This window comes from Hibiscus syriacus, unplaced genomic scaffold, assembly GCF_006381635.1.
Source record: "Hibiscus syriacus cultivar Baekdansim isolate YM2019G1 unplaced genomic scaffold, ASM638163v2 tig00112523_pilon, whole genome shotgun sequence".
Lineage (NCBI taxonomy): Eukaryota > Viridiplantae > Streptophyta > Magnoliopsida > Malvales > Malvaceae > Hibiscus > Hibiscus syriacus.
The window spans coordinates 1,686,189-1,712,287 of NW_024063355.1; the positions used below are offsets into that span (position 1 = coordinate 1,686,189).

At 34.2% G+C, this 26,099-nt stretch overlaps 1 protein-coding gene and 1 pseudogene across 1 annotated transcript; both read right to left on the reverse strand.

The window, feature by feature from the left end:
• Positions 1 to 4,154: 4,154 nt before the first annotated feature.
• On the reverse strand, positions 4,155 to 4,878 carry LOC120181431 (pentatricopeptide repeat-containing protein At2g01510, mitochondrial-like). Its single transcript, XM_039186554.1, has 2 exons — positions 4,740 to 4,878; positions 4,155 to 4,645 (listed from the first exon to the last, which is right to left on the reverse strand). The coding sequence occupies exons 1-2, from the start codon at positions 4,876 to 4,878 to the stop codon at positions 4,155 to 4,157; spliced, it is 630 nt and encodes a 209-aa protein (XP_039042485.1).
• Positions 4,879 to 18,925: 14,047 nt separating this feature from the next.
• Positions 18,926 to 22,941, reverse strand: LOC120181262 (annotated as a pseudogene).
• Positions 22,942 to 26,099: the final 3,158 nt, after the last annotated feature.

The following is a 26,099-nucleotide window of genomic DNA, read 5'->3' on the forward strand; positions in this document are numbered from 1 at the left end:
ATTGTTTTATATTATATTTAGGTCCCTTATAACATTATCTTTTTATGTTGCAGGATTCAAGAGTTATAATTTTTATTTACAATTAGTTCTAATATAAAAAAAAGATTGTTTTTATAAGTTAAAATATTTTTATGAGATAGAAGAAAAAATGTTCAACCAAAATTTGAAACTTTTATCGTTAAAAGATTTTTCAATAAATTATGACACTTTTCCATATTAAATATTTATTATATTAAATAAATTTACAGTTTGTGTCAAACTAGAATACAATTAAATTTTAATAATTTATTTATATACACGTGTAAAATTATACATTTTTTAACAAATAAAATTATAAAATTAATAATAAATAAATTTTAAAATATATTAAATTATAGCAGCATTTTCTTTTGTTAGCACGGTATTACCGTGATGTCATAATTACATCGGAGGTGGGATCGGACACCAAGCAGAAGCAATGAACTGCACCACACTGGAAACCAACTCCTCCACCCCAATATTCGGCGCCGTCGTGTCAACCACCATCCTTGGCACATTTCCGACGTCGTATTCCGAGCATCCGTCGTACGCTTTAATCAGCTCCTGAAGCTCCCCCCAAGAGGCAGGCTTGTGCCAGCTCTTTTCCCTCCCTTCAAGCCTCTCCCTCCACATGGCCTCGTCCGATGGCCGGCACTCCACGATCACGAGTCGAGCACCGACCGTCGCAGTCAAGTCAAGCAGACGGTCGAGATGGGCTCTGCGAGAGAGAGGAGAGTCGATGATGACGCTGAGGCCGAGGCGGAGCTGAGTCGTGGCGACTCGCCAGATAGCTTCGTAGGAGAGGTCGTTGAGTCCCGCCGCCGGTTGCTGGTGTTGGTGGAGAGGGAAAGTGGAGTCGCGGATGTCGTCTTTGTCGATGAGGGGGAATTTGAGGGCGGAGGCTAAGGCATGGGCTAAAGTGGATTTGCCGGTGCCTGGATGCCCTTTCATTGCTATTATCAATTGCTTATTCCTTATTTTCTCTTCTGCTTCCTTAGACATTTGTCTCGGCCACTGTTGGGATAAATTTCTGTTCTTTTCGTTATACGACAAATCCTCATAAACGACGCAAGGTTTCACTTTCATCATCCTCAGCCCAAACCTAGTCTAAGATTTCTTTTATCCGTTTGGTTGACTCATGGTTTTCAGAACCGGACCAGTTAGTGAATCGGTCATGCTATCGATTTATTGGTTTAACCGATTGAATTGGTCGGAATAACCAAAAGACATCATAATTATTTAAAAAATTAAATAAAAAATACCAAAAATATTTAATAAAAAATAATTTTGTATATCACATGTCAATATTCAAAACAAGTCATAACATATATAAGTTAAAAATCATAAAATCAAATGAAACAAAATGATTCAAATTAACTACAACATAATATTTAAGATAAAACATATTAAATAATAAATATAATTATATAACTATAATTAAACAATAAATTTGGGGCTAAAAAATCATAACAAAATAATATTGTTTAATTTAATTTAAAAAAAACAATCTCACATGGCTAAGAAACATAGAAGAAAATCCCAAAAGTCTAAAGAGTAAAAATATGAGAACAAAACAATCTCACATGGCTAAGAAACATAGAAGAACATCCCAACTAACTTCTATAAATAATAGAGGTAATTTGACATTCAAAATCATGGAGCCTTTTGGTGAGCATAGAGTGAACTATTCTTTCACTTCAATCAAGCTCGAATTTTAGGCTTCAATCGAGCTTCTAATTTTTTTTTGAGTTCAAGCCTTTTCGAGTACAAGTTTCAATATTATATTTCGAGTTCGAGTTGAACTTGATAATTTTTAATTCGTGAGTTTGAGTCGAGTTGAGCTTACTTTTAAAGTTTGAGTCGAGCTCAGCAATACTCGAATTCGACTTGGCTCGTTTAACAAACGACGTCGTTTGGTTTAATTTTTTAAAAAAAAAACAAAATTGGCGGTTTTTCCCGGTTTTCAGCCGGTTCGAACGGTTCAACGGTTCCGGCCGGTTCACTAATAGCGGTTCAACCGGTTTAGTTTGAACCGAACTAGACAACGATTCCCGGTTGAACCTGCCGGTCCGATCCGATTTTCAAAACAATGGTTGACTTTTAACTAATATAGAAATTATCGATATTGTTTTATTAAGTATTTTAATTATTAAAAAAGTTATAAAATGATATTTTAAATATAAAATGTTATTTTATTAAGTATTCGACTATTAAAAGTTATAAAATGATTACTCGATTGTTCATTATGTTCTAAAGTCGTCATTTTTCATTAAAAATTGACGGTTGTTTATACCGGACGTTACATGATGACTGAGATATAATAGTCGTTTAAGATTTCAATATTAGATTTTATCATATCACAATCAACATATTATCATTCAGCTCAGAATATCGTCAATTTTTTAACGAAAAAAAGAATTTAGAATATAATTAATGGTCATGTAACTATTTTATAGCTTTTAATAGTCAAAGACTCAACAAAATAACACTCTATAGTTACAAAATCATTATGTAACTTTTAATAGTCGAGAGACTTAATAAAATAGTATCTCATAATCGATGAACCATTTGTGTACTTTACCCTTAACTAATTAGGTGAGTTAAAAATTGTTAAATTTGTGGAATAAATATGTGATGAATTTATTATAGATGTGTGCTATGAATTTATAAGTATAGAATTAAGAAAAACAAAATTAATGAAGAGAATATCACACATAAGCAACCAATTTTAATATGATTTAATTTTATCTGTCGTTACGAATAAGAAAATTAATAATTTATTATAAAATAAAAATATTGAAAAGTATAAATATATAATATTTCTTTTATCTTAAATTTTTTATATCTATATTAGCTCACATCACTCCCTTAATAGGAGATGGTAATGGAATGGTTTGGGTTGGATTTTTGATCAATCAACTTAATTCGAAAAATATGTATCCTTCCTTTGAACTTAACCCAACTCGAAAATATATATTTTCTACACAACTCTGATCAGCTCGAATTTTTAAAGTATTTTTGAAGTATAAATCCAATCTGACCCGATCCTAACCAATCCGATATAAAAAAGTACTTAATTAAAGAAAATAATTTTTTAAGTAAATTATATTATTATCCCTGAGTCAGGTCCATTCGGAGTTTTTTGCCCTCCACCCATACCCAACCCAACCCGACCTCACCTCACTCTCTTAAAAAATCCGATCCAATAATACTTGAACTCCATTTTTTTTAAAAATTCGACCCTATTGAATCGAGTTAGATCAAAATCAATCGATTTCGAGTTAAATTGCCATCCCTACTCCTAACCTACAAGACTCATATTTATAACTCTTCCTTTCTTTCATGTAATTAGGCCCAAAAAAATACTCTTAGGGGTGTTTGGATCAAGGAATGTGGGATTCCCATGAGAATGGAATTCACGTTCCCATGTTTGATTGGCCGGGAATCTCATTCCCGGTAATGTTTTATTACCAATAGTATATTTTTTTGGGTATATTATCGGGAATGTCATTACCTCCCTTTACTTAGGTATTGTTGGATTACCGGTGTTTTGGACTAAAATGCCCTTAATTTTTTTTTCTCTTTAAAAAATATCCTTCTTTTGTCATTGAATAATAAAAAGTCTATGAAGGTTAAATTACAAATTTATCCTTAAACTATTTTAGATTTACAAAAAAAAATATAATTAAAATTTTATATGAAGTTCAAGGGTTAAAATAAAATTTTACTCTTTCATTAAATCTTTTTATATTTTTAATTTTGTAAAAAAAATATATAAATATTTTATGAATTTAAATTTTTTAAAGAAAATATATAAATATTTTCCAACTTGTTAAAAAAATAAATATATAATAAAGATAATTTGGTCAAATATACATTCCAATAATTTTTTATTCTTTTAACCAAATACAGTAATCTTACATTTATGTTAAACCAACTAAACACAAAATACAACATTCTCAGTAATCCTATTCCCTCGTAATCTTACATTCCCACTGATAATCTTACATTCCCACTGATAATCTTACATTCCGTGAATCAAACGTACCATGGTAGTGAAGGACCTGAGTTTTGAAAGAGCTGGGTTTATAACTCGATCTGCATTAGCAATGCTCATAACTATGGCAGAACACAAGTCACCAATAATCCGCACAAGAATAAGTTCCATTCACAAAATGATGGAATCTCTCACCACAATTTCCCTTCCTGTAACCTTGGAAATGAACTTTGTAGCAGTGTGACAATCCCCACACTCTCAAGTTCTTTGTTATTCGAATTGAGCTCTCGTGCCCCGACTTTATCAACCCGAAAACGATGGCCAGCTTCTCACTGTGTGCATACAACATCATCTCCCTTGTCTCCTTCACATCATGCAATGCAAAGTTTAAATCCGGTACATACCCTTGTCTAATCCTCTCCATAAGTTTGCCCAACTCCAAATATATTAGTTCCGTTTCGGGGTTCAATCGATCCTCAGACACGAACGTATAGATATAGCCCTTAATCTCTATACTAGTCCGACCAACTATTTTCTTCACACCTCTGCTTTTCATTAAGTTTCTAATCTTATAAGCTTCTTTTCTTTTTCCCAATGATGCATATATGTTGGACAAGAGAACATATCTTCCTGGATTTTTCAGCATCCAAATCGAGTAATTATCCGGCTGCGACTTCCGCCAGTTCTACATTTGAATGAATTCTACAAGCTCCAAGCAGTGCACCCCAGACACCGGCATCTGGTTTCACAGGCATCCTTTCGATGAACTCCAAGGCTTGGTTCAACTGCCCAGCTCTGCCCAAAAGATCAATCATACATGCATAGTGTTCGGATTTTGGTTTTACCCCAAAATCTCTTTCCATTGAATTAAAGCACTCCCATCTTTCTGTGATTAAACCGGCATGGCTACACGCCAACAATATCGATACGAATGCAATATGGTCTGGTTCACTAAGGCCTTCATCTGATCAAAGAGACGAAGACCTTCCCTACCGTAGACGTGCACACCATACCCTGATATCATAGTGCTCCAAGAGATGATATTTCTTTCTTTCATCTTATCAAAAGCTTTTCTAGCATACGCTAAGCTCCCACATTTCATGTAAAGGTCAAGGACCGTAGTATCTAGCGCTAACCGACTTTCCGGGAGACAACAAATAATAACAACACGAAGGGCTCGTGCACGTTGCGAAGAAGCTAGTATCAAACAAGATTGAATCACTGCAAGAACGACGACAGAATTGGGAAACATACACTGCAATCTCATTTCATTGAAGAGATGCAAAGCATCAAGAGGCAAGTCAGCCCGAGCGTATGCATCGATCATCAATGCCCAGCAAACCAAATCCTTGTATGCAAACCCATCAAACAAGGTTCTAGCAAGGTCAATTCTTACACATCTACCAAACATGAGCATGGAGGCATTTCGCACGGAGTGATCGTTATCAAGTTCATTATCCACAATGACTCAATCATACGACGAGCCACTTCCTCGCTCCGAAAACATGCCGTAGCATTTAAAACGGAAGCTCTGTTGAGTTTGATTCCCAAATCCAGCATCCTGGTAAACAGCAACAACCCTTGGTCATGAAATCCGCATTGCGAGCACGCACCAATCATCGCGCTCCACGACACCATACTTCTCTGAGGCATTTTATCTAACACACTTTTGGAAAAACCAAAAAGGCAGCATTTAGCATAAAGGAAAAAAGAGAATTAGCAACGAAGACCTCAGAGGAATAGCCGTAAACAAACGCATGCGCGTGAAGCTGAGAACCCGAATCGAGATTGCGGAGGGAAGTGCAGGCTTTGAGAAGAAAAGGGAAGGTGAAGTTATCAGGCGCGATGGGAAGATATTGCATACGGGTATAAAGAAGTAACGAGCGATGGTTGTAGGCATTGTCGACGAGGCCGCGCAGCATGATATTCCAAAGGAAGGCGTCGCTAAAGAAGGCGGCATCGCGGTGGGAAAAGAACATGTAGGCGAAGGAGATTGAGCCGAGTGAAGCGGTGGAGATCGAGGTGGATGACAGTTCTGAGGACGGAGGCATGAAGGGTTTTCAGAGACTTCAGGGTGCTGCATTTCTTGATCAAGGAGACGAATGTGTGTTCCAATTTGCTTGAAGTCTTCAGCTTGAACTACTGCATGCTGCTTTGGATGAAGGCTGTTTGCTTGTTACCGTCTTTAGCCCCTTCAAACTTCTGTTCTCTGTTGTTTATCTCACAAATTTATTTTCCAACAAGGTCCGTCCTAGAATTAAGCCGAATTCCATCCTACAAGAACTCGAAATGATAACAAATTGTCGACACCGTTTTCCGCCCGGGCGGGGGAAAACTTAGTACGACTTGGGGTTTTCTTTGAAAAGGTTTTGAAATGTTTTAGAGTCGCCATCGACCTTTTGGGTTAGGTAGGTCGAATACCTAGAAATTTTCTTTTAAAAGTAGTTTTTAAGAAAAACATCATTTTAAAAGATTCACCAATCTACGTGTAACCAGAGATTCATTATTTTTTGAAATAAAAAAAATTCGGGGATCGATTACGTGTGGGGAAGGATAAGCACCCCCACAACGCCCAAAATTGGTACCCTATCAATTATAAATTATCTCTACTAGTGGAAATCTAAGAATTCGAATACAAATTTAAGTTACGATCCTATTATTCCAGATTCAACCATATAATTTTTATTTAATGAAAAATTCTAAGGAGAAATATAAAATATTCTAATATTTCCAATTGAAGAGAAAATAATCCCTAAAATACTTTAAGACGAATATTTCTCTTTCCAACTGAAATAAAAAGTATATAATAATTTCTCCCCAGAATTCAAGATTAAAATAATTTTTATTCTATCAAAGAAAGAAAATAAGCCAATTTATCCTAATTATATCATTATAAAAGATAAGAGATGTTCAATTATTTAAAATATCGAAACTTAATTTCTAATAAAATTAGACGAATTGTTTCGATAAGTTTAAATAAGTGAATATTTCCTTTTTCCTTCAAACTTAATTAATTTTTACGCAATCAATTTTTTAGGTCTTTCTAGTGGGATATTTATTTATTTTACAATATCGGAAAAGGACATCTAGTTATTTTAAGACTGTCCCTCCTTCATATTTTAAAATAAATAAATATTACCCTTAAACCAATTATGTAATCGGTTGAGTTATGCTAACGAGGCTTTTAGACGAAATAAAAATGGTACATTGAAGCATTTAAAGAAGAAAAAAAAATATAAATACACATATGGACTAAAAACAATTTTAAGGTTATTTTTAACTTTATTTTACTTAATAAAATCTATACACATATTTTCAAACATGATATTTAACATAGAACATAATATTTATTATAAATGTACTAAGATGTAAAATATAACATTCATATACACAATACAATACATGTAGTATTATATAAATATATAATAAAGTAATATATATAATAATATACGTAAAATAATACATAATAATATACATAAAATAAATGTGTAATACATAAACATACTTAATGGTACAACATAAAACAATATACATACGCATTCATTCGTAACATAGTGACAAAAATAAGTGTAAAGTAAATTTGAGACCATAAATATAAATAAACAAACATCTAGGCATGAAACAAAAAAATCATGTAACAAGAGCACCAGAATTGTAATAAAACCATAAATATACATGGCTAAAATGAAATAATAAAAACAATAGCCAAGTTAAGGAAATAACCAAGCAATTAATGACTAAACTATAATAAAAATGAACCATAATGTCAAATTCATAAAAAATAGCAAAATGAGGTACTGGGTGACCAAAACGCTAAAACAAAGGAAAGATGCAGGGAGCTAAAGGTGATTTTACCCTGATGGTGACCAAAACGTAAACACGCTGAAATTGGAGGATCTGGACTGCGGTTTGACCCTGAAACACAAAACAAAAAGAAGATAGAATCTGGGGACATGGTGAGTGATTTACCCATTTTCCATACAAACATAATATTTTCCTCCATTTACGTGAACCAGGCAGAAGCTTTCCAAAGCTTCAACGCTTCCCTTCGGCCACCGCACGTCGGCCCCCAACACGCCGGAAACCTGACCGGTGACCAACTTACAACCACCGGAGACCTCGCCCAACGACGGAAAAGGACTGGCCGACCCTTTGAACGGCCGAAAATCTCCCCGTTCTTCCTATCGCACTCTCTCGCTCTTTATCTCCCCATGCCGAAGAGGTTTAAAATCAACCCTCAACGACAGCCACAACACCTTGGTGACCACCCCATACTCCGACCAGCGACTGAGCCAGCCGAGGGATGTCAAAACGAAGGTCGAAGTGACCTCGTATCTCTCTCTCTTTGCTTTCAACCAAGGCCCTAACAAAGACCCCCACGCTCCCCTCCGGCCACCCACAGACGACGCTAGTAGGCCACGAACCGGTCTCTCTCGTACGTCGGCCACGCTCAACGGTGGCCAACCCTTATGCAACCCGTGAACCCCAAAACAACCAAGGAAAAAAGAAAATAAAGAAAGCAAAAGTAGAGAGAAAAACGTCCCAGCCACTTTCTTTTTCATTCCTCCCTTTTAGGGGACAAAGGTTGAGTGATTTTACAAGGGGTGGTTGGGGTATTAATAACCTCAACCACTATAATATAATATTGTTTTTTTACAAATAAAATAATGATAAAAATGGTGTTTACAGCTGCCCCTCTTTGCTCATTGTTGTGGAACAGGAATAGAGCAAAGATAATAAGCACCAATTTTATCTGGCCTAAACTGCTAAAATCTTGAACTTCAATTTCTTCTGATCGGACGAATTCTTCTCATTATGAACTCTTCGTTGATGATGTCACTCCACTTTCTTCTGTGATGGAATCACCAAGGTTGAACAAGTTCTTCTCATTATGAACTTCTTCTCCCTCGCCGGATGAGTTCTTCTCATTATGAACTCTCAACTGGAAATGTTGATCCACCTCCTTCTGTGATGATTGAGCCAAGGTGATGCTGATACAACTCCTTATGTGAGGGACTGGCGAAATGATTATGTTGATCCAACTCCTTATGTGATGGACGAGCAAAAGTCGGTGATGTTCCAATTCCTTATGCGATGGAAACAAGCTAAGGTTGAACAAGTTCTTCTCATTATGAACTTCTTCTCCTTCCTCGGATGAGTTCTTCTCATTATGAACTCTCCACTGGAAATGTTGATCCACCTCCTGTGAGGTGTTGCTGATTCAACTCCATATGTGACGAATCGAGCTAAGGTTGAACAAGTTCTTCTCATTATGAACTTCTTCTCTCTCATCGGATGAGTTCTTCTCCTTATGAACTCTCCACTGGAAATGTTGATCCCTCGAGTGAGGTGTTGCTGATTCAACTCCATATGTGATGAATCGAGCTAAGGTTGAACAAGTTCTTCTCATTATGAACTTCTTCTTCTTTTGGCGGATGAGTTCCTCTCATTATGAACTCTTCTGGAAATGTCGATTCACCTCCTTCTGGGGTGAATTTGAAAGGAACAGGCTCTTCTCATTACGAACCTTCTCCTTTAGGACGAGTTCTTCTCATTATGAACTCTTCATTTGAAATATTGATTGGTTCATCTTCTCTTTGAAAAGTTTCAAACCTGCAAAAGATTATCATATGTCAGTAATAATGGCGTTTGAAGTACCCGAAGGTATTGATCCAAAGGTCCTAGGATTTTGCTGAGATCCATTTCTTTTAATGGTGAAAACTATGGATTGATTCTTTGCGGAAGTCGTGAAATGAAATCTTTGTTGGCTCTTTGAAATCCTTAATGTTGCAAATTGCTGTGTTTTTGTCTTTGTTGGGTCCATCCTGGAAACGAAACTGCTCATTCTCATTGAAGTGTCCTAGAAAAGTCAAGTTGGAAAAAAACATAATTGAAAATGCTTCTAGGGAAAAATCTTAAGAAATACTCATGTGATATCCCAGAAAAACGGTCCTAAGAAGGACTCAAACAATTCTCTAAAAAATGATCCTAAGAAGGACAAAATAGTTTTTCAAAATAAACTTTACAGGAATCCTCATGAGAGGGAAATCAAAATTTATCATGTGTATGAAATGATGAAATGTATAATGCAAAGATGCTAGTCATGTATGAATGATGGTTTTCTTGATCTGTTGGAAATGGTTGCAAGAGCAGTCTTCATTGCTAGATCAGTCTTCATTCTTAGATCAGTCTTCATTCTTAGATCAATCTTCATTCTTTTCCTGGTTTGATTGTCTTCTTTATCTGCCGCACCTAAGTGTATTTTTTCGAATCTTGACTTGTGAATGGGCACATCTTTCTCCAGTAAAATTTTTTCTTTTGATAAATTTAACTTCTTCAAAAATATTCATTTACAGTTATCAAGAAACCCCTAAAATTAGGCTTAACTTCTCTCAAAAATTCAAAAAAAAATCAAGAAACCCCTGAAAACCAGGCTTAATTTCTTTGAAAATTCATTTGAAAACATCAAGAAACCCCTAAAAATTAAGCTTAATTTCTTTGAACGTTCATTTGAGAAAAATCAGGAAACTTTCGAAAATCAGACTTAATTTCTTTAAAACACATTTGAAAAGCGTCAAGAAACTTCTAAAAATTAGACTTAGTTTCTTTAAAAACTCATTTGAAATCATCATGAAACTTCTGAAAATCAGACTTAGTTTCTTTAAAACACATTTGAAAAGCGTCAAGAAACTTCTAAAAATTAGACTTAGTTTCTTTAAAAACTCATTTGAAATCATCATGAAACTTCTGAAAATCAGACTTAGTTTCGTTGAAAACTTATTTGAAATCATCAAGAAACTTCTGAAAATAAGACATAGTTTCTTTAAAAACTCACTTGAAAATCGTCAAGAAACTTCTAAAAATAATACTTATTTTCTTTAAAAACTCATTTAAAATGATCAAGAAACTTTCGAAAATCGGAATTAGTTTCTAAAAAAACTCATTTGAAAATAGTCAAGAAACTTCTGAAAATCAGACTTAGTTTCTTTAAAAACTAATAAAAAATACCATGTCAAGAAACCTCTGAAAATCAGACGTAGTTTCTAAAAACACATTAGCTGGGTAACATGCCCCACTTCAAAAATGATGATTGTTCTGTGTATTGGTTTCCTCAATTCTTGAGGTTCTGCCACTATTAATGTAATTCCCTCCATTTGAGGTTTGAATTCTAATTTTTTCTTCTCTTTCTCTTATTTTGAAAAATCTGTAAAAATATGCTTTGATGCATGAAATGTGAATGCAATATGTATCTAAATGTAATGCATGACTTTCTTATGTGTGGAAATGTTTATCAGTAATCCTCTTTTGATTTCAAAATGGAGATCTCGGTCCTCCTTCACTTGATCACTCTTGTATGGATTCTGCCCCCAACATTAGCATGGTCAAACAATCATCTGGAGCAATCATGTCTCTCCCATGTTCTATCTTTGTCTTGTTTCTTCAACATGATTGTAGAAGAAGTGTTTCCTCCTTGAATCCTTGTTGTGATCAGGTAGATGACTGGGCCCCTTACATGTCTTTGACTTGATTTTCAATCAAAATTGTTCTCAAGAGTCTTTGGTTAACTGCAGCGTGAATGGTTCAACTCAATGTGAGCTCTTTTTGTGTTCATCTTTCGACCTTGGCACTCTAAGCGACGGGTGTCATTCATCATGTTTGTTTGGTTTGAATCTTGTGATCTTAATGACATCTGGTTTAGGTAATGCCCCAATATGTGTACTTGTGGCTCTCTTCGTGCCAAAATCTTAATCTCGAATTATCTTGCACTTGTATCACCAAACAATAATGTTATCTAATAACTTGAGGGATGATGCCAGAATTATATGGACATTTAAGAAGTGGTCAATTCTTCTAATAGAAATGTCTTGAATCTTTGCCATTAGTTGAGATAGGTGTCCCTTTCGATTAAGGCGATCATCTTCTTCTTGATGGATTATCGACAACGTCACGAAGAAGTGTTGGAAGTTCTATCCTTCAATCTTTCCGATCTCTCGGACTATGTGAAATGTCTTCATTACTCTGACATCGTTTGTTCTTTTCTCTTATTGAGACAGAATGAACCTCACCAGCTTCAATGACCTTTTTCACTTGAGATTGTCATGTTTGAAAATGTTTTTCTCCTTTCTTTTATTTTAGAAATACGAAAAATGTTTAATAAAATTCAAAAGTGTTGTCATTTTCTTTCGGCTCACAATCAAAACAAATTGTAAGACAAGAGTTCACTGAATATCAAATAAGTCAAATTTTCTTTTAATCCTTAAAAAATTATATACATTTGCAAAGTGTAAGGATTAATGATGATATAAGGCTTAGGCTGACTTGGGAAGGTAATGTGTTTCAGGTTAATCTGGGGAGGTAATGTGTTTCAGGTTGGCTTCTTGCGTTCTTGATTATGGTATGTTCATTGATCTGATGAAGCAACCGTCATGCTTCTCTTCTGGAAATGTTTACTGGTTCTCAGCCCTCGTGAGCGCCTTTGGAATGTGCAGAGCTTCATCAAGATATGTATAAGATCGTCTTATGTGCAGTAGTTGACAATCTTTATATTCGAGCAGCCTTTTTAGGTTTTCAACTCGAATTCTCCTTTGGTTTCAAGACGTAATCTAAAATTTTACGTCTTGAACCCTCCTTTTATTTTTTCCCTATCATGCATTAAAGATTTTAGAAAACTATTTTTTACAAATAAAATTAACCCTAAGGGGCGGAATGAAATCTGAAGATAGTCTCTCCACTTAAAAATCCATGTATGATTAGAAGGGACTTTTCAGGCACGTAACGTAGGCTAAGGCTCACGGCTATGAAAGAAAAGGATAAATAGGCCCAAACAAGTGTTTAAGGGTTATCGAACCAAGGATCAATTCGTTCGGCCATCTTCAATATTGCTCGGCCTGATTTGAATCTGCTCATCCGTCTTTTATTTTATTTTCTTTTGGTGTTCTCTAATCTTCTGGCGAATTGATTCTAAATCTTTGAACCGCCCATCTTGAAGTGTTGGATCTGTCCATTTCTTTTTTTTTAATCTTTTTTTTCTTTTTCTTCTATTTTTTCTCTTTCTTTTTCTCTTTCTTTTTTCTGTTTTTTTCTGTGTTTCTCTTTTTTTTTCTTTCTTTTTTTCTTTCTTTTTTTGTGTTTTTTTTATATATCTTTTCTTTTTCTCTCTATGTTGTCAATTCGATTTGATCTTCGAGCGCTTCATATTTGGTCCACCTTGTAATATCTTGTTATTTCTTCCTATGACTCGCCTCTGTAGCGAAATCTAGATTGATGATCTTCACACATGCGAGCAGATGTCCTTCATCTTTACCCCCAGTGTGGAGGGTGATCCTTGGTTAGGGTTGAATCAGAAGAAACAATATTATAGGCTCAAAAGGGGACAACAAGGGGTATATATACATATAAAAGGATAAATGAAACAAAGCCATTCATCATCTCATACATGGAAGTCTTTGTAAACGAGGTATCCCCAGGGGGGACGAGTATTTAAGATTAATTTTATTTACATGAAAAATGTAATTAATGCATGATAGAATTATTTCAATGATACCCTTTATTTTTTCTTCTTCCATTTGCCCCTGGTATGCCCCAATTATTCTAATCCTCTTTCAAAAAAAACTTGATCTGCAACACTCCATCTTGTCTTTCTTCTTGCAGAAATGGTTCTCGTATATGCAGACATCTTGTACTTTATACCTCCCGATTTTATTGAAATTGGGAAATGAATGGTGTTTCTGTGTATAGGAAGGGAAATGTGTGACTTTAAAGTCGTAATTCTGAAAAATGTAATGTCATGAAAAGATTATTTATGTCTGGGAAGGTAAAAGTACAGGTTTCAGTGCCTCGGGGAGGATAAAGGCATGGCTTTATTGTTTCAGAGGGAAGTGATGTCAAATTTCGGTCTTTTGGGAGTAAATGTGTTTTATTTCGGGTACGTGACCCAACAATGGTTCTTTAGGCTTTGGATAGGGTATGGAAAGTCTAATCTTGCCACTTGTCAAAAGCATATAATTAGTGAAGTAGTAAAAGAACCTTTAATCCATTCGATATTCAAAGAATTACAAGATTAAAACTTGATTTATTACTCATAACCTTAGAAAACGACGTAAGTTCAATTATCAAAAATATATATTAAGGAAAGAACAAAAACACGGTCAAACAGGACAAGGCCAGGGCAACAAGGTTTCATGATGGGTGGAAGAATTTCTTGGTAACTGGCCCCAGAATGTCTCATTACGAGTTAAAGGTTAATACCCTTGGGTCAAACAAAATCTGGGCCTTACTTCTCCATGCCCCACGGATCTCAATGATGTGCCTCAAACTTCAGACAGCTCTAACATCACGTCTTTAGCTCTCAATTATTTTCTAAATACGAAGGGGTGACTTCAATTTGCCTCAAAAGATACAACGAGTTACTCCCAGGATCCGTGATAATGCACGTTGATATGCAATATATATCATGCAATGTACGATGTATGGATGCTAATGTAAATATGTGAAGATGCACATGCAAATGAAAAGATACAAAAATGGGAATGCAAAAATACAAAATGTAAATGCAACAAAGGAATTGATCCCAAAGTAATTGTCATAAAACAACTTCCAAAGAACACACAATGTCTTAATACAATGAGGCAGATGGAAACTACAAATCACGTCATATTGCTCGACTTCTTCAATTTTGATCGAGAATGCAAGGAAACAATCTTCTTTTATCCTTGGCTTGATGGAAAATTCCAACGCTTCGACTTCTTTTCCAGAAATGCATTTGTTGAGCGACCATATGCGACTGACATCATCCACTGTCTCGTGTTGGCTGTCGTTGTTGCCTGATGACTTCAATCATATTTTTTTACTTGTATCAATATCATCGTAGCACCCTTGAAAAGCTTATTTTACTGCATCATTTGAGCTTCATGTATTCCAGCTTGACGTACCTCTTCAGTTGTTTCCTGGAACACCCTTCTGGACCATTGATGCATTTTTGCATTTCTATTATACCTCTTCGAGTGACATTGTCGTATTGAAAACCTTCTAGTGTGACTATTAACTCGGGAATCAATACCTTCTATGTCATGATATATATGAAACATGTGTTAATTCCAAGGTAATTATCCTAGAACAACTTTCAAAGAACACACAATGTCTCAATATGTCAAAGTAGATAAAAATATTTACCCCTTAGTGTGACGTTGTTGTTTTAAAAGCCTTCTAACTTTGATAAATAGCTCGGGTATTAACAACATGTTTATGCACAAATAAAGAAATAATACAAGGAAAAGATGTTAGTAAAAATAATAATCAAAGAGAGAAAATGTATGTTAGTGAAATATGAAAAGATTAAATTCAACTAGTAAATAAACCATAAAATACAATGAATAAAACACAGAAGGGGAAATAAAACCCTAACCACATAATTTCTAGTTCACATACAATTATAAAAATAAATAAATAAAAATAAAAAAAACAAAGATTAGAGTTCATTTCTCCTTTGTGTACACTTATTTGGGTATCTATGGACGAGTTTCGGCATTGTCTTAAATCGGGTGGGTTTCTACGGTTTATTATATGTAGGGTTTCAGTTCTAAGAGTAAAGGTACTCGAATTGTCCTTGTCGGTGCCCCCTTGGGTGAGCCAGACCCTCAATCCTCACCCATTATAGGCTTAAGCGGATCGAGTTCAATTCGAGGGGACACATTTTCCTATGCCTGACACGGAAAATAAATTCTCACGAAGACATAGGACATATGAACCCCGGAAGCTAATTGCTAGGTCTGACACGGAGAATAAATTCTCACGAAGACGTCGCTTTCACTCCCACTTAAAAGGAAGAGCTCGGGTATAGAGCTTATGTTATGCAATGCAAGTGTCGTGTGTGAGGAGAAATTATCAAACCTTTGACAAACAACCACACAAAAATGAACTAAAGCGAATATGAGAGTTTAACATCTGAAAATCAATCAAATACAAATATTAATATACAATGATAAAAAAATAATAAAAGAATTGAAAGAAATCAAAATAATCGTAAATTAAATAAAATCGAATTCTCAATTTACAACTATAGAGACAATATATAATCGATTTAGGGCTTGATCCACAAAATCCCCAGCAGAGTCGCCAAGCTGTCGACACCGTTTTCCGCCCGGGCGGGGGAAAACTTAGTACGACTTGGGGTTTTCTTTGAAAAGGTTTTGAAATGTTTTAGAGTCGCCATCGACCTTTTGGGTTAGGTAGGTCGAATACCTAGAAATTTTCTTTTAAAAGTAGTTTTTAAGAAAAACATCATTTTAAAAGATTCACCAATCTACGTGTAACCAGAGATTCATTATTTTTTGAAATAAAAAAAATTCGGGGATCGATTACGTGTGGGGAAGGATAAGCACCCCCACAACGCCCAAAATTGGTACCCTATCAATTATAAATTATCTCTACTAGTGGAAATCTAAGAATTCGAATACAAATTTAAGTTACGATCCTATTATTCCAGATTCAACCATATAATTTTTATTTAATGAAAAATTCTAAGGAGAAATATAAAATATTCTAATATTTCCAATTGAAGAGAAAATAATCCCTAAAATACTTTAAGACGAATATTTCTCTTTCCAACTGAAATAAAAAGTATATAATAATTTCTCCCCAGAATTCAAGATTAAAATAATTTTTATTCTATCAAAGAAAGAAAATAAGCCAATTTATCCTAATTATATCATTATAAAAGATAAGAGATGTTCAATTATTTAAAATATCGAAACTTAATCTCTAATAAAATTAGACGAATTGTTTCGATAAGTTTAAATAAGTGAATATTTCCTTTTCCCTTCAAACTTAATTAATTTTTACGCAATCAATTTTTTAGGTCTTTCTAGTGGGATATTTATTTATTTTACAATATCGGAAAAGGACATCTAGTTATTTTAAGACTGTCCCTCCTTCATATTTTAAAATAAATAAATATTACCCTTAAACCAATTATGTAATCGGTTGAGTTATGCTAACGAGGCTTTTAGACGAAATAAAAATGGTACATTGAAGCATTTAAAGAAGAAAAAAAATATAAATACACATATGGACTAAAAACAATTTTAAGGTTATTTTTAACTTTATTTTACTTAATAAAATCTATACACATATTTTCAAACATGATATTTAACATAGAACATAATATTTATTATAAATGTACTAAGATGTAAAATATAACATTCATATACACAATACAATACATGTAGTATTATAAATATATAATAAAGTAATATATATAATAATATACGTAAAATAAATACATAATAATATACATAAAATAAATGTGTAATACATAAAACATACTTAATGGTACAACATAAAACAATATACATACGCATTCATTCGTAACATAGTGACAAAAATAAGTGTAAAGTAAATTTGAGACCATAAATATAAATAAACAAACATCTAGGCATGAAACAAAAAAAATCATGTAACAAGAGCACCAGAATTGTAATAAAACCATAAATATACATGGCTAAAATGAAATAAATAAAAACAATAGCCAAGTTAAGGAAATAACCAAGCAATTAATGACTAAACTATAATAAAAATGAACCATAATGTCAAATTCATAAAAAATAGCAAAATGAGGTACTGGGTGACCAAAACGCTAAAACAAAGGAAAGATGCAGGGAGCTAAAGGTGATTTTACCCTGATGGTGACCAAAACGTAAACACGCTGAAATTGGAGGATCTGGACTGCGGTTTGACCCTGAAACACAAAACAAAAAGAAGATAGAATCTGGGGACATGGTGAGTGATTTACCCATTTTCCATACAAACATAATATTTTCCTCCATTTACGTGAACCAGGCAGAAGCTTTCCAAAGCTTCAACGCTTCCCTTCGGCCACCGCACGTCGGCCCCCAACACGCCGGAAACCTGACCGGTGACCAACTTACAACCACCGGAGACCTCGCCCAACGACGGAAAAGGACTGGCCGACCCTTTGAACGGCCGAAAATCTCCCCGTTCTTCCTATCGCACTCTCTCGCTCTTTATCTCCCCATGCCGAAGAGGTTTAAAATCAACCCTCAACGACAGCCACAACACCTTGGTGACCACCCCATACTCCGACCAGCGACTGAGCCAGCCGAGGGATGTCAAAACGAAGGTCGAAGTGACCTCGTATCTCTCTCTCTTTGCTTTCAACCAAGGCCCTAACAAAGACCCCCACGCTCCCCTCCGGCCACCCACAGACGACGCTAGTAGGCCACGAACCGGTCTCTCTCGTACGTCGGCCACGCTCAACGGTGGCCAACCCTTATGCAACCCGTGAACCCCAAAACAACCAAGGAAAAAAGAAAATAAAGAAAGCAAAAGTAGAGAGAAAAACGTCCCAGCCACTTTCTTTTTCATTCCTCCCTTTTAGGGGACAAAGGTTGAGTGATTTTACAAGGGGTGGTTGGGGTATTAATAACCTCAACCACTATAATATAATATTGTTTTTTTACAAATAAAATAATGATAAAAATGGTGTTTACACAAATATTTTGATATAGAAAAGAGTAACTTTAGTTTATAAATTTGATCATTTTTTTCAACTTGATTTTTTATTTCCTCTGTCCATGGTCAATTTTAAATTTGATATTTTTTCTCCATCTTTATTCTTTTTGGTGACAAGGACCTTTGATATTGTACTAAATTAGAGTACATGAACTAAGTTCTGAATTTCAGTAAAGTATAGGGATCAAAACCTTTGACCTTTATTTATTGTAATGGAGAAAAAGAATAATTGACCTGAAAATCTAACCTGGTGGCAAAAATTATTTGCCATACACTTGAATACAATTGTTTAGGGAGAGTAGTCCAGTCCAGTCCAGCCAGCAGTATGCATTTTCTTTTCTTAATTTACATTACATACTCCTATCTCCTTTCCTTTCCTTTCCTTTCAATAACGTACGCAAGGCTATACAAATCAATCTTAGGCTAAAGTGTTACTAAACAACCGATGATGTAAAGAACAAAGAATCAATGATCAATGCTCATTGCTATCCCCTCTCAGGGGCTTTGAGGGAGCACCCCGTCTACATTTAACATCTTTATTCGTCCACCACATCCCGACTCCAACTTGAATTTCTCATGGAGAATATCCTACTTCGATCGATCCCGCTTCCCCTAAACCCTGTTATCTTTGATGACATCATAGGCATTACAAGAACCGCAGATGCATTGATGGAATCTTCTCCGAAGCCTAGTGAGAGTGCACATGTCTGCAAAAATGGATTTACCGATATCAATGTCCGCAGTAATTTAGTGTTACAATGGTTTCGTTGAATTACAATTCTCCGAATCCGATTTGCAGTACCTTTGCCTTGGCAAGAATATCTGTGACCTTCATCATCGTTCTTTGCGTAAGTGATTTCATCTCTTTATTTTCCCAATCTTCGGATGCCAAGATAAACCTGCGAGGAAAAATGAGAACAGCCGGTCAAGCATAGTTAAACAACCATGCAAGTACAGGAAGGCACTTATAGTTTCAATGATGGTGAACAAAAAAAAAAAATTATTTGTGCCGAACATTTCATCAGCTCTTGTTTATTACAACCCATGACCGACATAAGTTATTGACACCAAGAAATGTCTTTTACCTATCTGTTTCAGCGCTGGAAGACATAACAGAATTCAGATGTGAATTATCCTTTACTTCACCACCTAAGAGGGGGAAAATAGAAGTCAGAATAAGCTCACACCTTTTAAATCTATATAAAGAGGGCTCATCAGGTGCCAATAAAGAAATGCCTATGAACACAGAGATCATTCCTAGTATGAACATAGTTGTTCTAAGTGTGTTGAACACCTGTTCCATGAAAAACTAAACATTTGAGGTAATCTAATTTCATTATCCAGAAGGTACGGGCTAAGTAGAGTTGAAGAATACTGGCTTGTTCAGACTAGCTACATGAAAAATGGAAAAGGCCATCAATTTTCACTTTAGCTCTTTTTACTGAATGACAAGTACTTATTTGAAAGCAAATATCACATAAGGTTGTTCTGCAAACAATAGCTGCAAAAAGAAACTGCATTAAAAATAAATAAATAAGTCCAGAAAAATGATGTTACCTCACTGGATGTATATTACACTGAAAACTAATTAATACAGGAAGGGAGGTGATTTGAACTAAGAAGTAAGAATCTACCTAATATACATTTTAAGGTGTGAGTGAGAGAGAGAGAAGAGAAGAAGAACCTGGTATTCCTGGAAATATATAAATCCTGTACAAATGGAGAAGAAAGTCCAAGCAATTTGAAACATGGGAACTATAAGGATTGCATCAAAGAGAGACAACCCTTCGTTCAGCCTTGCCATCTATAGTAAGAAAGCTTAGTATAAATCTCCTAAACCACTCTTCATGGCAGAAGCATAAAATATAAATTCTGCCACGATTCTTACCCAAAATCCAGCTGTACTCAGAAATAAAAGAATCATGGAGTATGTGAACCAGCCATGCAACTGATAACCATCGGACATTGCCAGCCTTAGAAGGTTAGAGCTGGATAATATGAAATTCAGAATTAGATATCACAATGCAAATTTTTACTTAAAAGATAAATGACGTCTAAAACAGCCAACTTACAGAGATTTTGCAAATAACACTGAGCATGATCCTACAGCTCCTGAAACTACAGCATATGAAAAAGGAAGCAGCATGTTCCAAAGAGGTCTAAGCTTGTGTCCAGAAAATGCAAGGAGAATTTCTCCCCTCCTGAATGTTTGCATATTGAGGCATGTCAATCACTTAAAAAAATGTCAATAAAAACATTAACATCACTAAAACAGCTGACTCACAAATCTCACCTGTAGATATAGTGATGAAATGCAACAACTAAGATCAGAATCAGACAGTATAAAAGGAATGTCATATTGCTGTATTTCTCTGCCAATTGCTCCGGAGTATAAACTGAAAAGGAAACAGAAAACGTCCATGCATTTTGTTTTAGAGCCAGTGAAATCAAAGCTTAGTCTCCATGCCTGCATGTAGACAAGCTTCTTTCTCTCTTTCTCTCTCTCTTAATGGTTATAAATAAACATACAAGTAATATAGGTAGGTAGGTAGATAGATAGAGGGACCCAACACATTTATATTCATGTATTGTTGTATGCCTTCCTTTTCCCCTTGTCATCAACTGACTGATGGTCAGGAGAAAGGGATGCAACCAGGATTCGAAAACTAATACAATCATGTCTAAAAATCAAGTGAGATCAGATACCAGGAGACTGATGGTTGCCGAAGGCGACAAGAAAAAAATTTCCAAGAACTATAAATGTTGTGCCTGCTAGTACCCTGGAAGTAACGACAACGTCAATGGGACAGAGTTAGAAACAATATTCCAGGAAATAAAGTTGACTCATTTCTAGTTATCAAACTTTAACTCTTGCTTCAGAATAAAACATACTTTACAGTAACCATTTTGTTTAGCACGAAGTAAGCAAATGCAATGTTGGATACAAACTGAACAGATCCCAAGGCTGCAAGAAGTGACTGCAGAGGAAGAAATAAGGAAAATGTGAGAAAGAAAATGAAACAAGCAGAATTACAACAACACAAAGCCTTGTACAATGGTAATAACAAAAAAAAGTAAAACCCAAGCCTCATTTACCCACAAACAAATGACCATGTTATTTTGCAGTGTCCCAAACAATCAATTATTCACAATAGTAAGTAAACAATTAATGATTGTCCAGCTTTCTAAAGCTACTTACAACTAACAAACGGTTAAGGATAAAACTTTACATCAAGCCCACAATATTTAAGGTAAAGATATTCAAAACTTCCTTATGGAGGAAACTTTCTATGTAATTTAGTTGAAATTGAGCCTATTCAGACCAGAAGGTTGGGGGTACTAACCTGAGCAGCATAACCAAAGGAAATGAAGTTTAGGCAATTTCCAAGAATGAAAATTAGAATGCCTAAAAATGAAGATTTACATTTTAACATTAGTTCACTCCACATAGCATAAATAAAAACCCATTTATTAAATTCAGTACCAACTCTCCATGTTTAGAAGTATATGATAGGTTTCAATGGGACCTTTCCGGCCATTCCTTCCCCATCCATTGTGGAATATCTTTCTCTCTGTAAATTTAAGTAAGACCCAATTGAAGAAGCAGATTAATACTAAGATAGAAACTCAAAGCTGTTACATTATACTTGGAATGGACAAATTAATCAACAATGACGTATGGAAACCAAAGGACATTTATTTCCAAATTTGATGATGTTTCAACTTTCACCGTATGCTAGGAAAAAGAAGCAGAAAATTATTACTTTGGATGTAAAGACTAAAGATTGACTAATCCACCAGATCAATGGAATTCAGACGTAATCTAAAAATGAAAGCAAGAGTTTTACAATGCTCAGAAATAATCTAGTGTTGTTGAATGCTAACGCAGCAACACAATCATGTCTAGGAGTACATCAGTTGGGGATACTTAACAGGAACATAAATTTAGCAACTACCGTTACCTCATTATGACCTAATTTAAGAAGGTTTGTCCCAAAGTTTATGGCAATACTGCCAAACAGGTTGATGAATGCTCCAATGACCCAATCTCCCATGGTTTAGAAATTCGATTCCCCTCTAAGAAAAACTGAAAAAGCCAACATCCAGCAGAGAACTTTAGCAGAGCTACAGTAGATAGACATTGACAATAAATGCAGCATCAATTGTTCAACCCATACGAAAAAGAAGAAACATAAAAGGTGGAAAAAAGAATCATACACTAGCATCAGCGTAGATAAAGAGAAACGAAGCGCGGGATCAAGTCTATGAACACAAGATCTGATCCGATCTAATCGAAGTTCAATCGGTTACGGAATCTACAAGCGACGGATTCAATGGTCGGCGGCAATCTTGTTGTTGTTTGTTGATAAAACGTAACACCGAAACAAAAAATAACTTTACGTAACAGAGAATGAGAGCCAGATGAACAATTGCAATTGCAGTTGTTTCTGGAGGGGCAGTGGATCTAAAATCGAAGAATCTAACGCTTTCTTTTCCCTTTAAAATTAAGAAAGAAAATTAAATAAAAAAAGAAGTGATTTTTGTTTATAATTTTGTGTGAAAATCCATGAGAGTCTAGGGATTGCAACGGCCGGGTATTGATTCCGTCCCCGTTTAAAAAATTTGTATCTGTTTTTGTTTAAAAAATCACGGAGATTTAAACGGTGATCCTCATCGGATAATCAGGAAAAATTGTGAGAAAATGTGTATCACCGTTTAGTATAAACAATTATTTAAATGAATATTGGATCGGGTATCGGGTCGAATATATATATTTAAATTAAATATATAAATATTATATATATATATATTAATTTAATTTAAATTTATTAATATTATATATATATATAATTATTTTTAATATTTATCGGGTCAAGTATCGAGCCGGGTAATCGGGGTGGAGATTACCAAACCCCATCCCCGTTTAGTATAAACGATTTTTCTACGTCTCCATCTCCGTTTATCATCCCCAAATTTAATCCGTTTAATTTGATTTTCAATTTTCTCCGTTCAATTCGGATTTTTTTACATCCCTATCCCTATGAGAGTCGATGTTTATGTGCTTATTCATATTCCAACAACGAAAATGAAAGGTTAACTATACCTACCACTAGTAAATTTTAAACTTTTGCCTGTGTTTAAAAAATATATATTATTTCTTATATTTTTAATATTTAATTATTGAACTTAATAAATATATAAACTATTTATTTGATGCTTCACTTATTCTTGTGTTTATATTTTAGTCATCTAAATATTTTTTAACAAAATCATATTAACCTCACATTTCTCTATTTTGGTTATTAGTTGTTAATTGTTGACTTTGTCATTTGATATGACATAATAATAATAATAATTTTAATTTTAATTATCATTTATTAAATTATTTTAAAGCAAGATCAAAATGATAAAATATATAAATTTTAAAAATTAAGGTTATTATTATGTCATAATACATTATCATTTCTGTTAAATCAACAATTAAAATTAATTACATGCGTTCAAAATAAAAAATTATATCATTAAATATGATTTTATAAAAAAATATAATAACATGACCAAAATAAAAATATAAAAATAGATAGTCTACTCTAAAAAATATTAGATACTTAGTATGTATCAGTGATTCTATAAACAATAATTATTTGATATATTTACTTAATATGTATTTTGTAGTAATGATCAATAATACTTGATAGATTCTTGAGTTTATTTGTGATATTAGCGGTAAATATATTAGATAATTATTGGATAAAATATGCAAATGGTCTTCTGACAATAGATGTTACTTTATTAAGTATCTCAATTATTAAAAGTTACAAAATAGTCTCATGACTATATAGGATGTTGCTTTATTGAGTTTATTGACTATTAAAAGTTTTCATTGTGTCATAAACTCGTCATTTTTTGTTAAAAAATTGATGATAATTGGAGCTAGACGTTAACATATTAACTGAGATATGTAGTTGTTTGAGAGTGTGAAATTAGATTATATCATATCTCAGTCAATAAATTAACGTCCAACTCAAATTGCCATAAATTTTTATCGAAAAATGATAAGTTTAGAACATATGAATTATTATGTGACTATTTTATTGATGGTCGAGTGACTCGACAAAACAATATCCTCTAGTTGATGATTATTTTATAACTTTAAATAGTTGAGGAACTCAATAAAACAACATTATGTAGTTGGAGAATCATTTGTTAACTTTACCCATAATTATTTTATTATTTATAATAATATTAGTTTAATAACTTTTTAAGTAAATTACATTATTCCTCACTGAAATATGCTCTCTCTCATATTTGACTCATTGTACCTTTATTTTTTCTAATATACTCATTGAAATTTTCGAATTGTTATTGTTTTGATTTCTCTTAATTATTTTATTATTATTTTTGTATGACGTGTCATTTATTATTATTATTTAATATAAAAAATTAAAAATATAAAATAAAAGCATAAGGTGGTCATTTGCCACCGACGACCACCAACACAATCGTAGATGGTGACCGTTCGATCCTAGATTTCATGGGCAAATTCGTCTTGACTCCTTAAGTTTGAATTTGATGGTTATTTCATCGAAAAATGTCCTAAAACCCATTAATATTGACTGAAACATTTCGACTTCCTCGCTTTAAGTCTCTAATTTGTAGACTTTAGAGTAAGTTTCAATAAAATGTAGGTCGAATTCGGACTCAATGTGTCAAGACGAAACGACTTATGAAATTTGGGACCAAACGACCACCATCTACGACGGTCGATGGTATCCGACGGTGGCATCCAACCACATTCTTTTTTTTATTTTATATTTATAATTATTTTATATTAAATAATAATAAAAATAAAAATACTATATCATACAAAAATGATAAAAAATAATTTATTGTGGTCACCGGAAAAGCCATCCTAATTTTTTAAACGGTGTCGTGGAAAAATTGAGAAAGAATTAGATTGGGGAATTCTCGACAGCCCTAAGGAAAAGCCACCCTCGATGGCCGCCACACTCAAAGTCAAGTCAAAGTGCATGACCTTTTAGCTATTACCAATTGGTTCTAAGTTGAAAGCTTAAGAATATATTTGAAAAGATATACAAAAAACACCCTTGGTAATAGGTTATTAATCATTACGACCTTCTGTTTCCCCCTTTTTTTTCAGCTTCCCACCTTTCACTGCACCTTTATTTCTTTCTCTTGGCACGTAACCCGGATTTCTAAATTCATCTAAGATATCAGCTCTGTGAATGGAACTCATCAGACGGTACATATTTTTCCACGAATGCAAAGACAATAGATGGATATAGATATGGGTATCAATATTAATCTTTACAAGAGCAACAAGAAAACAATATGAACTTGCTAGCACACATTTACGACATCATCAACATAACGAAACGATAGCAAGAAAATCCATAGGTGCAACAAATAGGAAATTTTGGTTTAAGACCTTACCTCTGATATCAGGTGAGGGGAAAAACATATATAATTGGCCACCATGGTCTGACCTTTCCTTGAAGAAACGCTGAAAGACGGGTTCTTATAGGAGCCTTTC

Bases quoted from the DNA above. Each gene is read 5' to 3' on its own strand.
- LOC120181431 (XM_039186554.1), bottom strand. From the start codon at position 4,878: ATGGAAAGAGATTTTGGGGTAAAACCAAAATCCGAACACTATGCATGT. The intron at 4,646-4,739 runs GTGCACTGCTTG...TGAAAAATCCAG, and splicing joins ACCAGATGCCGGTGTCTGGG to GAAGATATGTTCTCTTGTCC.